This window comes from Theropithecus gelada, chromosome 15 (assembly GCF_003255815.1).
Source record: "Theropithecus gelada isolate Dixy chromosome 15, Tgel_1.0, whole genome shotgun sequence".
Classification (NCBI taxonomy): Eukaryota; Metazoa; Chordata; class Mammalia; order Primates; family Cercopithecidae; genus Theropithecus; species Theropithecus gelada.
Genome location: NC_037683.1, coordinates 110811084 through 110824753, shown reverse-complemented (window position 1 = coordinate 110824753; position 13670 = coordinate 110811084). Strand labels below are relative to the sequence as shown.

The following is a 13670-nucleotide window of genomic DNA, read 5'->3' as shown; positions in this document are numbered from 1 at the left end:
AGCGGCAGAGGGAAGAGATGAGCACGTCCTTGGTAGGCGAGGTGTCGGGTGCTTGAGAGGCTGGCACCAAGGCAGAGGCGTGGGTGCTGCAGGTGTCCAGGACCCTGTGCTCATACTGCCACGGGCAGCTCTGGTCTCACTTCTCCATGCCGTGTCCCTGTTTCCCTTCTGCCGTCTTGTTCTTTCTCCACTTGCCCACTCTCCTTCCCCCCCACACCTACTTGATCATTTTCCTCCCTCGCCCCGTTGGTCAGGGTCTGGGGTCTGTGTAAGACTGAAATATGTGCCGACTCTAGGCTCTCGGTGATTCCTGACATGCATTTGGAGTGACTTGATGAATTTTAGTCACGGTTTTAAAGGTCCTTAAATTTTTCAACTATATTAAAAAATGTGAATATTTAAAGTGTACCATTTGATTACTTCTGGCATATGTACCCATGAAACATTAAACTGAAGAGAACTGAGAAGCCATAGGAAGAAGAAAATAGATAAACTCAACTGTATGCAATTAAGAAATACAAGCAAAACCACCATGAACAAAGTCAGAAAGACAGATTAACAAACCTGGACAAAGCTGCAGTTTTATCAGAGAGGAGCTAATTTCCCTAGTATTCAAACACTCAACAGATTAACTAGAAAAAGCCAGTGATCCAATAGGAAAAACATGGGAAAGAATATGAATAGACAGTTACTAGAAAGGATTTTATGCACATGAAAAAACTGCTGGGGCGTGGTGGCTCATGCCTATAATCCCAGCACTTTGGGAAGCTTAAGGTGGGATGATGGCTTGAGCCCAGGAGTTTGAGACCAACCTGGGCAAAGAGACCCCATTGCTGCAAAAAGTAATTTTAAAAAAGATTAGCTGGGTGTGGTGGTACATGCCTGTAGTCCTAGCTGCTTGGGAGGCTGAGCCCAAAGGATCCCTTGAGCCTGGGAGGTGGAGTCTGCGGTGAGCCACTGCAACCTGGATGACAGAACAAGGCCCTACCTCAAACAAACAAAAGAAAAGAAAACAGCCATACTCAACTGGTAATAGAATGCCTAAGCTGCCCGATGGGAATGGGGGCTTCCTCGTTCCTCCTGCAGCCCCTCCCAGGCTCTAGCTCTCTCTGTTCCAGAAACAGCCTCCCATCTCTTCAGGCCAGTGGGTAGCTGCCGCTTCCATGGTCTCTGGTACTTCACCGTACCTGGCTGGTGTCCATAATACTGTCCGCAACCTCCTAATTAGTCCCTTCCTCAAGTTCTCTCTCAATTAAAAAACGAAGGACCTCATGGACACCATTTTTCACTTATCAAAAGTTTGATGATTCAGTAGTGGTGATGGTTCAGGAAAGTGGGGTCTCACATCGATTTTGGCAGGAGTGTAAATTGCTACACCCTCATGGAAGGCAATTTAGGAGTCTCTCAAAGTGAAGACGTACACCCTGAACCGGACACGCCACATCTGGGGAGTAGCACCCAGCGACGCTCGGGGCACGGGCTGACCGCACCTCATGTTACATTGCATCAGAGGCGGTTTGTCTTTCCTGTTAGGATGTGAACAGTGTCTGCCTGTCAGGGTCTCGCTAATCATAGAAATATGTGGAGTATCACAGACGACCCTGCAACCATTAAGAGAGGGAATGGGAAGTCTCTGCCTGCACTCACGAGAATCATAAGTCAAGATATTCTGTTAAATATCAGTGTAATTGTGTAAAGTAAATCTATATTTTTATCAGGGTACAGAGGAATGCAATCCATGAAGTTATCTTTGCTAGAAGGAAAAGGAAAAACACATTGTGTGTAAAACACGTTGGCACAGTGGCCACCTCCACAGTAGGGACTGAAGACAGTCCCTGGGGACAGGGATGAGGGGAAGGCCTTACAGTATCTTGTGCATTAATCAGAAAAAAGAATTCTAAAAAGCTGGGAAACAGAAACTGACTTGTTTTGGGGTGTGATTCATTTGCTGATCGGTGTCTCTCTGGTTGGGTCTAAAATGAAAGTTACATTTTTCCCCCATCCCTATCCCCAGCTGCACTTTGTCCCATCTCCTAGGGAGCCAAGCCCTTACCCTAATTTCAGATTTAAAGTTCAGATCTCCAGTGCAGTCTAGGCTTGGGGTAGCCTGTGGCTGGGGAAGGGTCTGATGAGGTTCTCCTGCCGCCTTCCAGGCCTGGGGAGGAGTGGGGGAGGGGACACTCTTTCTTAGCAGGTGCCTCTGACCCTCACAGCTGCTCACCTGCAGACGGCCACAGCTGGCTCTCCCCCGGAGCCCGGGTCATGCGCTCCTGCCAGCATCTGCTTTGCTAGGCCCGGGACGGCACAGTGCTGTGGCTCTGGGGGAGCCTGGGCCAGCCTCCAGCACTCCCCCGGCTCCCAGACAGGGTGGGAGCAGAGAGGCAGCCAGTGTGGCTTTCACCCCTGAAAAGCAGGCTCCTTCCTAACTGTGCAGAGAAGACAACTGCTTGGGTCCACAGGGCGGCCGGTCTCCCCGCCAGGTGCTGTGGGGAGGCTGGGGGCCGGAAGACACAGTGAGGGGTGCCCGCTGGTGCCAGGCACTGTCCTGGGAGCATGCAGCGTTCTGTTTGTTTTTATTCTGACGGAGGACATTACAGACAGACCCATTGACCAGCCTCGTTAATAAATTAAGAAATAAGAGCAGACCTCTAGACTGCACAGCTGTCCTCTGGCGGGCACAATGTGGAGCTCTGGCCCCAGCTCCCTGGCCGTGGGGCTTTCCTGCCTTCTCGCTGCGAGGAGCTTGCTGTAGGAGGCGGAGCATCTTTCACGACCCTGAAGCCCCTCGGCGGTCTGGAGACGGATATTCTGTCAGGGCTCCTTCGGAGATACTGCAGGGCTTCAGTGAGACTGGTGTCATCCCCACTCCCCGTGGTGACGAATGGCGTGTGAATTGTGGGTCCTTGAGAGTTTGGGGGAGAAAAATAAGGATTTTCTTTGTTTCTCAAAGGAACGAAGAGAAGTGAAGGCTGCGCGTGAGCAGGAACTCTCTGGCCTGCCCGGCCTCCTCAGCATTTCTGCGGTGTCTTCTCAGCATCCTGTCGCCGAAATATTGACATACACTTAGCTCTTTGTAATGAAAAGACTTGTTGTTTGTATCTTCTCTTCGTGGGGTGGGAAAGGGAGTGGGGGTGGGAGACGGGCTTGGTCTGTCCTTCCTGGTTGCTGTTAGCCTCCAGGGGTCACAAGCCTGGGTCTCTTATTAATCTTGACAACAAACTATTTCTAACAGTAAGAAAAGTGGAAATACTGACTTCAGATTCGCGGTGAAAGCGCGTCTTTCACCCGCCATCTCCTGGACCTGCGCCAGCTGTGGGCTGCGCTGCCTCCTGCCCCCGCCCCCACCGAGGGCCTCGTTCTACGGCGAAACCCTCCATTCTCACAATCAAATTTATACACGTCCTCCAAGCTTTAGAATGACCGTGGTCGTGTGGTGTGGCCAGATCAGACAAGCATCGGTGGTTAGAACACTTAAAGAATACTTAGAAGCCGACAGGTCTCACCTAAGGGACCCTCCCTAAAAGCTGCCACAAGTAGGGTTTCTCTTGTGCCGTTAAGAAAATGAGGCTGTCTCCCTAAGTCTCAGAGCAGCAGCCCCGTCCTCTGCTGTCCCTGCCGTCGGTACGCGGCCATCCCTGCTGTCCCTGCCGTCGGTACGCGNGCCATCCCTCCAGATCAGACCGGCTTGCCCGAAAGCCCCTTCCACCTCGGGGAGCTGGTGCCCGTCTTCACAAAGCTCACAGCAGATGGCACCTCTGCTGGCGTGTGGACCTGGCAGATGGCACATTTAGGCGGCTGTGAGTTGGAAGAGAGATGAGGGATGGAGGCGTCCAAGGGACAGTTTGGGTTGTCCACAGCTGGGCGCGGTTTCTTCTAGTGGCTTCCTCTGGCGTGTGATGGTGAGCTGGCTTCTTTGAGCTCTGGTCACTTGTTCTTGCCGTTGGGGAAGTGGAGGGCTCCTCCTCGTGTAGTCTGTTGTCAACTTCTGTTGGCTGCACAGGAAAGCACATTTTGTTGAAGGTGGAAAGATTTTGCCGCCCCAGCCTCCTTCCCGTTTGCTCTGAGGGCAGAGGCTGTCAGCCCCTCCCAGAGGCCACTTCAGTTCTTCAAAGGGCCTGGCTGCCTCCAAGCCCAGGGCCGCCCGGCAGAATTCCCAAGTTAACACTGTCGCACAGGGCGCTGTGGCTTGGGGGCAGGATTCCTTCCGAAAGATTGGTTTCTCTCCTTCAATCTTAACTGTTTGCATGTGAACCTCTTTAGAGTAGATTAAAGGAGAGAGCCAGCTAGGTCAGTGGATGGTGATGTCCTTTACAGAGACCGTCGCCAAAATGTTGACGTTGCTTACGTTTTATTATTGCCGCAAACACGCCACTGTAGAGTATCTCCCGCTTTCACCGTCAGTAAAAACAAGGCGTGATGGAAGGAGGTTCTCCTAAAATACACGTAATCACTTCCACGTATGGCGATGTCGGTTCGGTAATGGAGTATAGAATGGTTGACTTGGTATGACTGAGAGGGCTTTGGTGCAGTGGAGAAAGGCAGCGGACTGGGTTCTGGAAAACAAATTGTAGGTGAATCTTCTTGTAGAGAAGGAACCTGCAGCGCCGAGAGATGCCGCCTGCGCCGGGGTGTGGGGCATACCTTGTGCGGGGGGCTGTGCCTGTGTCCAGAGGGCGGCCGGGGCTGGCATCGGACTCTCCCACTGTGTCTGGAGGTTCGAAGAGGGTGGGAGTGGGAGTTCCCTCCGAATTCCTGCAGGTGAGCTTCTGATGAAATGTATCTTTTAAAGGAACGGCATCCACCTTTAACTTGTCTGTTTCCAGTACGTTGTGCAGACCTGCACGCATGTGGATACGCAGCAGGAACTATCCACCTCGGGGTGTCCTGGGCTCACTCCTTCCCCAGACTCTGAGAAGGGGGCGCTGCCGCTTCCGGGGAACGTGAGAGCAGCGTCTCTGCCTCTTGCTGTGTCTGTCACAGATGAGCAGCACTGAGCCAGATCTGCTGCGGGAGCTTAGGGAGTGGTGGTTTGAAAGGGAGCGCTGATTGTCACACCCTGCAGCACGGTCGGAATGTGTGTGGAATTTCCTCGTTACACCTTGCGTTTAGTGTCTGTCATCTTGCAAAATCATGTTTAAAACAGTGAAACGCCTGCTTTTCCCTCTGAAGTTGACTGGCAGCCCTAATTAGCACTGTGGCTTCTTTCTTTAAAGAGTAGACTGACCGTGCGCAGTGGCTCACGCCTGTAATCCCAGCACTTTGGGAGGCTGGGGCAGGTGGCTCACGAGGTCAGGAGATCGAGACCAGCCTGGCCAACATAGTGAAACCCCGTCTACAAAATTTAGCGAGGTGTGATGGCAGGCGCCTGTAATCCCAGCTACTCAGGAGGCTGAGGCAGGAGAATTGCTTGGACCCAGGAGGCGGAGGTTGCAGTGAACCAGATCGTGCCATTACACTCCAGCCTGGGTGACAGAGCGAGTCTCTTTCTCAAAGAAAATAAAAAGTGGAAAAAAAAAAACCTAAAAGAAAATGTAAAACTAAGTGTGTCAACAAGGCCAGTCCATTTGAGAGCACAGCTTTTTGGAATACAGAGGCTGCCAGTCGCTGGGCGCGGTGGCTGCGGTGCCTGCCCGCATGTTTCTCACTGGGCGCTCTCTTGTTCCTCCAGGTTCGCCATCGGTGGTGTGAACTCATTGTTAAGCACAAGTTCACGAAAGCCTACGAAAGTGTGGAGCAGTTCCTTCAGGAGGATCAGGTAGGTGTCATCCTGCAGCGGATGGGGGTTCCGTAAAGGCTGTCCCCTGCACTTCACACAGGAACCCACGTTCTCAGTATCTCTTTCATAACAAATAAATAAATCTGTCCCAGAGATTCTTAAGGACTGGTAGGATCTTACCTAACACTGATACTTCTGAGCTGCTTTTTTCCTCTCTCAGTGTCTTTGAAGGATTGAGTTGGGCACCTTCAGTGCTGCCTTGTGGCCCACATGTCATCCGATGCTGCGTGCTCACACTTCACGGCGTCTCCAGCACCTGCTAGGCCATGCTTGTCGCTTGGTGATGCCGTGCGGTAGATCCCTGATGAGTGGCCCTCATTGAAAGTACACGTGCAAGTCAGACTGGGAGAACCCTGACGGGACAGTCGGTCTGTACCTGCACCTGCTGTGCTGTGCTAGGCAGGTTCCTCTCTGTGGGAGCTTTTCTCACTGTTCACCGGGGACAGCCGTCCCCTTCCTAGGAGCTCACAGGCAGTGCGTGTGCGGGAGCGGATCTGGGGAGACCCTCATCGGCTGCCTCGATGTCCGCAGTTTGTCAGGTCACCAACAGGTGTGTCCTGTGACACGTCACAGCCTCCCACACCCACCCCATTTCCCCACTCTCCACTCCCTCCGCCTCCGAGTGAGTGGCCTGCCAAGCGCTGTGGGTGACGGCGTGGAGCTGCCTTCCAGCTGGGGTGGAGAGTGGGAGTGAGGCAAACAAAAGGACTTTTGATAGGGTCTCAGTGTGGGGACAGCCAGCCAGTGAGGCCCGAGGCCTCATTATTCCCACAAAGAAAAGTACATTCCTTTGTACCAGAAGAAATGTCACATTTGCACAGCAGAGCAAGAGGTGTCTGGAAAAACATACCAGGAGTAGAAGCACAGAATTTAAGAGCAACTTTAAGGTCCATTCTGAAGACCAGAAATCACTGCAGTATATTTAGAATCCTGATGTTTGACAACTAAGGATCACCATGTCTGGGCTTTTGTAGGTCAGCGCTTTTGAACCCTTCACCGCGGAGTTTAGCTCTTGCGCTGTCTTTGAGGCCCTTCATTTAGTCGGAATGTGACTCATGGCATAGCTAAGCCTGGCACGAGGGAGTGGGCAGATCCAGAGGGTTCCTTGGGTCTTCCAGAACGTCCTTAGCTGTTTTAAAAATAGGGTGTGTTTGCAGCATCGTTCCCAAGCAGCAGCGTCGGTGCGGGCTGCGGTGCGGGCTGGGGAGGACAGGGCACAGGCGGGGCGGGTCTCTGCAGGCCTCGTGATGTGTCCGCGGCGGCTGCTGCCTGCTGTGCTCTCGTTCCCTGGCAGGTGAGGGACTTGCTGGGTGAACTCAAACCAGCTACTCCTAGGGACACACTTTGCGGGGCAGGAGTCCCGCATCTCTGTCATGCCTTCCACATGGTAATTCTGGGAACCACCTCTGTCTCTGTTCAGAGCGTTCCTGACACGGCCATCGTGGTGGGAATGCTGGCTCATCGTTCTGTCACCAGCGAAGTCGTCAGAGTCTGTGGAGAGAATTGGGAGCTGAGGATTCCTTGGGGTTTTGAGAACAAGGAGGAGACAGGGATTGCAGACTGCAGCTTCCAAAAGCACAGTCACCCCGCAGTCTCCGTCTTCTCTGGGGTCTTCACGGTTTCTAGACCAGCAAGTGTGTGTGGAACAAGCACAGACTGAGGAGGTCATGTGTGCGTGTATGTGTGTGGGTGCCCACGCCTTCGCCTGATGCCCTCTGGCCTCTGTGCCCTGCAGGCCATGGGCGTGTACCTCTATGGGGAGCTGATGGTGAGTGAGGACGCCAGACAGCAGCAGCTCGCGCGCAGGTGCTTCGAGCGGACCAGGGAGCAGATGGATAGGTCCTCAGCCCAGGTGGTGGCCGACATGTTATTTTAATGAGGTGATTCTCTCCCTTTCTTTTTCTGTCATTTAGTTCTAACCAGATACTCCCTTAGGAGCCAGCTTAATAAATCAGCCGAACAGTTAGCCAAGACCACCGGCAGCATCAGTAGTTGGCTCTCTGGCTGGGGGCCTGGAGAGTAACTGGCCAAGTGGGTGCTGGGCTGGTGCGGGAGCCCGGGGTCCCCGGAGCACCTCGTCTGACTGGGGCGGTCACCGGGAGGCAGAGGCTGTCCACCTGGAGGCACAGTGGCCCTATTTTGGCCACTTTAGGTTTTAAAATCTGTAGGAACAAACATTGTGGGGGAACGTCTCGAGTAGGTTTGGAGATGGAATGGGAAGCCTCGCGGAAGCGCTGGTCCGGTCTTCACGGTCACGGCTCACACAGGCGTTCACGCGGCCATGTGACTCCAGAGCCTAGCTTCTGCGGGCCGATGTTTTCTTCTAGCCGTGTGTGAACTGGAGGCTCCTTGGGCTGTCCACGCCTGGTCATGGGCTGGCGGGAGGCTCTCCAGGCACAGGCACACACAGCACACGCACCACACACAGCACACACACCACACACAGCGCACGCGGCACACACACCACACACAGCAGCTGCGGCACACGCAGCACACACACCACACGCGGCGTATGCACTCCATGACCTGTGTCTTGAGAGCAAGTCCTACTTTTTGCTTTGTTGTGTTGGAGCAGAATTTCTACCGTGGCTTATATTGGAGTGAGTTCTGGATTATTTAAGTCACTTTCTCTGTTAATTGTGTCTGGAATTAACCTGTTAGATTTACTTCCTAGCAGTGCCGCTCGGTATGGGTTTCCGCACTATTAAGGCAGCCTCGCAGTGGTACACCAAGTTTTGCAGGACAACTGTGGGATTTTTTTTTCTCTAACAGTCATTATCATTTCTGTGTCTGCTCCGTTTTGCTTCAATGTTTTATGTGATATTAATAGGGGATGTCTAATTTTGTATCTTTAAAAAAAACTTATCAAATCTGAAGCATTTTTCATGTTATAGCTTCTCTGTAATTTTTCATGGACATTGAATATTTGGTGTTGATGTTCTTCGCTCAGCTTTGAACATCGAGTTTGCTTCTCATGTTTTGTGCTTATGAAAACCATTTCTGTGTAATGTGTTTAAGTAGCTTATTTATCGGAAAGAACTCTAATAATGAAAAGAAATAAAAAGTTTTTCCAAAGCATAATCATATTCCAGAAGAGTCAGGAACCACGTGTGCCAGGAAAGGGAAACGGGGGACGAACTACTGAGTGTCGCGTAGCGAAACGCCTGCGGCAGACATGACCTGGCTCCCCTCCAGCACAGGCCGGCGGCGCAGACTGCGCACTTACCTCACTGCCGGCCTCCTGTAGTAATCAGTATAAGCAGCGTTTCTCTTTCGTTTTGTTACTTCGTGGCGTTTGTGAAAGTGTGTGAAGCTACAAGGCCAGCTAGTCCTGTCGCCCTTCCTGCCGGTCGGGAGCAGCACCGCGGGGCACACCCTTTGTCACTCTTCATGGGGATTTTTTGCCCAAGCAGGCAAAGGAGTCATCTTGGTCACGAGTCTCCCCTTTCCCCTTCCCCGACATCTTTGTTCCTGTCCCCACCCCACCAGATGAATCCCAGGGTTGCCAGCCTCCCTCCCAGCCAGTTCCGGTGAGGCACAGTGGCCGGGGTTGCTCCCAGGGCCCCTTCCAGCAAGCGGACTCCTGGCCTGAGAGTCCCCAGAGGCTTCCCAGAGCAGCTAGAATCTGCCTGGAGAGAAGGGATCTCGTCCCCAGGGTTAGAGGCAGTAAACTAACAGTAAGGACAGCTGCCTTTAGCAATTCTGTGTGTCACGTGCTTGGTCCCTGCAGTTTTCGTCAGTTCCAAAGCTGCACTGGCATTTTTATGGTCGTCTCGAGTCCCTTTGATTCAAAAAATTATACCTCTAGGATGCCAACTAAATGAACAGCAAACAAACTCCACCTGTTTGCCTGTGTAACAGGCGTGAAGGCGGCAGTGTCGCCGGCGTCCTTCCGCGGAAGCCCGGTGCGCGCAGACGGGGGCACGGGGCGGCGCTGCTCTCAGGTGCTCTGGCTGCTTGGGTTCCTGGCATGCTGATTTGTGACTTAAGATTAAAATCACATTGCCAGGGATTACCACGCAACCACGACCTTGGCTGCTGCTCCAGAAGTCGTGGTCGCACTCGCTGCCGATTGGAGGACAGGTGCATCTCGTAAATCTTCTTTGGAAACAAAAGAAGCCACCAGCTGAGGAAGATGCTCACCGGTCACCGTCCCTTTATTTATGCCCAGCGATGACCTCTCTAACAAGGTGCAGAGCTTAGCTGATTGGTGAACAGTGATTGGTTTCCGCTTTGTTCACAGTGGCTAAGTTCTGCACCTGAAGAGAAGGTGAGATGGGGACAGTTAAGTTGGAGCCGCTGGGGCAGAGGCTGTTGCTGACGGGCGGGCCGCTGCTGCACAGTCAGCGTGGGTGCAGAGCGCGATCCTGGAGGATGAGAGACCACTTGGCCCGAAGGATGCACTATCTCTTGCCGGGAATGCTAGCCGCGCACTCAGTCCTTAAGTCTGTCCACACAAACATCCACTAATCGGACATCTGTCTGAAAGGTCAAATGTATTGAAAGTTGCGAAAATTATTCTTACAGAAAACTGAAACCAAATGCGTCCCCATCAGTCGAGTGAAACCACGTGGTGGTTCATGCTGTGAGCGGGGCGGGTGGGGCTTTCGGAGGAGCTCCTGTTCTGGGCGCGGTGAACTCTCTCTTGTATTTACAGTCCAGGCCTCCGCATCTCCTGCGCCAGCGGACGGTGCCCACGGAGCTCCCAGCTGAGGCGCTGCTTCTCCGGGCTGTCGATTGGACCCGCCCTCCGGTGCCTACTGAGCTGATATCAGTTCTCATTTTACACACTGGCTCAGTTCAGCAGGAACAGGAGTCGAGCCCTTGAGCAAAAAGCCTTCGTGTCTGTAAGTGCCCGAGGCTCAGGAGAGCTGGGGCTCCCACTCACGGCAGACAGGCCGCGTCCTCCCTGGCCCGGCGGCAGCACGGTGCCAGTCGTCTGTATGTGCTCCTGCGGCATGGGGGTTTGTAGACTCAGAAAACCCTGCTGGCAGAAAGTTAAGAGCTCCCAGGCCTGAAGGCGGGACACGTGCCTGCAGGGGAGCGTCTGCCCCCGTGTGTGAGGGAGGCAGGGCCCAGCTCTCCCACCGCAAGGTGAGCTGAGACTCTGAGAGCAGTTAGAGTGGGTGCGGGTCTGAAATGGGGACTCCTCCTAGCAGCTATTGTGTACGCAAAGCCTGAGTACAGCCTGCTGGTGTCAACGGCCACGTGTGAGCAGGCCAGCATCACACGGCTCGCTGTGACCCGTCCCGGGACTGTGAGATGGGCCTGGGTCTCCTCCTTGTCCTGTGATTAAAGTCCTCTCCTGACAGCGGAGAGCAAAGGCACACAGAGGTGCACGCTCACGAGAATTCCTCTTGGCGACTTGGGTAATCAGTTACTGCTGTTTCCTTTGCAGGAAAGATCCCAGCGAGATTCTTTCATTCACCTCCTCCTAGCCTGGGGGACTGGCCCTGGACATCAAAGGAGGGATTATGTGGCTGCTAAAGCCGTCAGCCCACAGCCCCGTTCAAGTCTTGGTGCTTCTCTTTCCCAGAGGCTGGTCCCAGCCAGGCACGCACAAAAGGCAGATTCTCGTAAACGCGGCCTCCCGCCCTGGATCTGGAGTGGAGCTGCTCTGGGATTTTGAGTTCTTCTGCACAGATGATTAAATATATCCGAGAGACGTTGGAAAACCTGCTGAACGTTTTACGTTGGTCTGGTCAGCACATGGCTGGATGTGGATATTTCTGTAATTCAGGACGTCACACCGCTCCTGTGTACCAAGACCAGTGGGTGCCGTTTGATGTAGAAGAGCAGGACGAGACTCTACGATTATTCTTAATAAATGTAATGGATTTTTTTTTTTTGTATATGTGTTTGCTTCTGAATTTCATACTGTTTAACAAAGGCCGGGCATGGTGACTCACGCCTGTAATCCCAGCACTTTGAGAGGCCGGGGCGGGTGGATCACGAGGTCAGGAATCTGAGACCATCCTGACCAACATGGTGAGACCCCGTCTCTACTAAAATACAAAAAGGTAGCTGGGTGTGGTGGTGGCACCTGTAGTCCCAGCTGCTCAGGAGGCTGAGGCAGGGGAATCGCTTGAATCCGGGAGGTGGAGGTTGCAGTGAGCCAAGATCGCGGCGCTGCACTCCAGCCTGGGCGACAGAGCAAGACTCTGCCTCAAAAAAAAAATAAAAAGCACATACAAGAAAAAGGTATTCTTCACATTCGGGTGTTCCTCTCCCACCTCCCTAGTTTATTTGTTGTTTTCAAGGTAGTGTTAGTTCTCTTAGAAGCCTGAAAACAAAAGAAATTTGGCTGGGTGTGGGGCACTCTCTTCTGGTAAATGGAGAGCCTGGGCATATTCAGGCACCGTGGGAGTCTGGTGGTGTGATTTTTCTTTCTCCACAAGGTTTAGGGTGTAGACAGAAGCTGGGCACTGACCTTCCTGGGCGCAGTCCGTGGGCAGAATGTTTGACAGTGCCTGGAGAAGGCCGTAGGAACAGGTGCAGCCACGGGCCCCATGCGAGGCTGGGCTGAGCCTGCGTGCACTTGAACACACCCACAGTCTCCTCTGCCCGGCTCCGGGGGCACCACGAATTCTGGCCTATTTGGGGGGACGCGGGGCTGTACCGTGGATCTCCGTCAGAAGCTTTGGACTGAGAGGCCGTGGTCTCCAGAACTCTGTTTTCTTGTGCCAGTGACTGATTCCAGAAGGTTCTTAGGATTTGCTCTCTGCTGTCGCAAGCCTTTGCGTGGGGCTGTATGGCTGGCTGTGCCATCGTGGAGGACGACTCGCAACTTGGCTGTTTGTGTAGTTGAATAAATACAACCGCTGCTTCCTGTGGAAACAGAATGAACGATGTTTTCTCTCTGCACTGCCGCCTTTTTTTTTTTTTTTTTTTGAGGCAGAGTTTTGCTCATCGCCCAGGCTGGAGTGCACTGGCACGATCTCGGCTCACTGCAACCTCCACCTCCTGGGTTCAAGCGACTCTCCTGCCGCAGGCTCCCGCCACCATGTCCAGCTAGTTTTGTGTTTTTAGTAGAGACGGGGTTTCACCACGTTGGTCAGGCTGGTCTCAAACTCCCGACCTCAGGTGATCTGCCTGCCTCGGCCTCCCAAAGTGCTGGGATGACAGGCGTGAGCCCCACGCCCGGCCCTCTCTCTCTCTCGTCCTTCTCGCTGCACTTTCTGAGTGTGTTTGGCTTTCACTGAGGCGAAGCCGGGAAGGACCCTGGGAGCAGCGGCCAAACTGCCCTGCGAGGCTCCCACTCCCGCTGTGTGCAGACGCTTGGCACCTGGGCCTCTCGAGAGCTGTGGGCGGCTTCACCGGCCCAGTGGTTTGGGGTGATCCTGCTTTTCCAAAAATTGAAAGCCATGCTTTGTCTTCTTTAGAAAGCACTAAAGCAAAGCTGAACTGCTGAATAGGTGGGGCTCTGCATAGACTGCTAATCCCCTGGCTCCTGTGAGTCACCGGGTCTTGTGACTTGCTTTGACCACCGGGGATCTGGCCCGTGGGTGGCATGAATTCGGTGGACCTCATCAAAACCAGACACTGGTGTCACGGCTGTGGCCGCGGTCCTGCCAGGAGAGGTGGCTTTGCGGCCTCCAGACCTGGGGGCACCCTGCCCGTGCCGGGGCTGCCGCTGGAGGTGAGGGAGGGAGGAAGCCGGAGAGCTGCTCCATCCAGGCAGGACGCTCCCTGAGACTGCGACGGCCCTCGCCAGCGTCCTCCACCTGTGCCTCAGCAGACTCTGAGTGGGTTCTGCCGGCCGCTCCTCTGGCGTCTCCTAAGAGACTCGAGAGACCCTCCAGCCAGGGCCTGGCAGAGAGGCCTCGCGATTCCAGCTTCAGAGCAAACCAGGGTCTCGGGGTCAGTAGGAGACGGACGTGACCAGTGCTCTTCC

General features: G+C 53.7%; 1 protein-coding gene across 2 annotated transcripts in view; it reads left to right on the top strand.

Moving 5' to 3' along the window:
* The window catches only part of C15H9orf3 (chromosome 15 C9orf3 homolog), a 365530-nt gene extending 353851 nt beyond the window's left edge, over nucleotides 1-11679 (top strand). Inside the window, exons 13-15 of one of the 2 annotated variants that reach the window (XM_025359585.1) lie at nucleotides 5669-5755; nucleotides 7512-7656; nucleotides 11175-11679. In XM_025359585.1, the coding sequence (XP_025215370.1) occupies nucleotides 5669-5755; nucleotides 7512-7652 (228 nt within the window). In that variant the 3' untranslated portion in view covers nucleotides 7653-7656; nucleotides 11175-11679. Of the gene's footprint in view, nucleotides 1-5668; nucleotides 5756-7511; nucleotides 7657-10433 lie in introns of both variants that reach the window. The other variant, XM_025359584.1, reaches the window with a different exon arrangement.
* Nucleotides 11680-13670: the final 1991 nt, after the last annotated feature.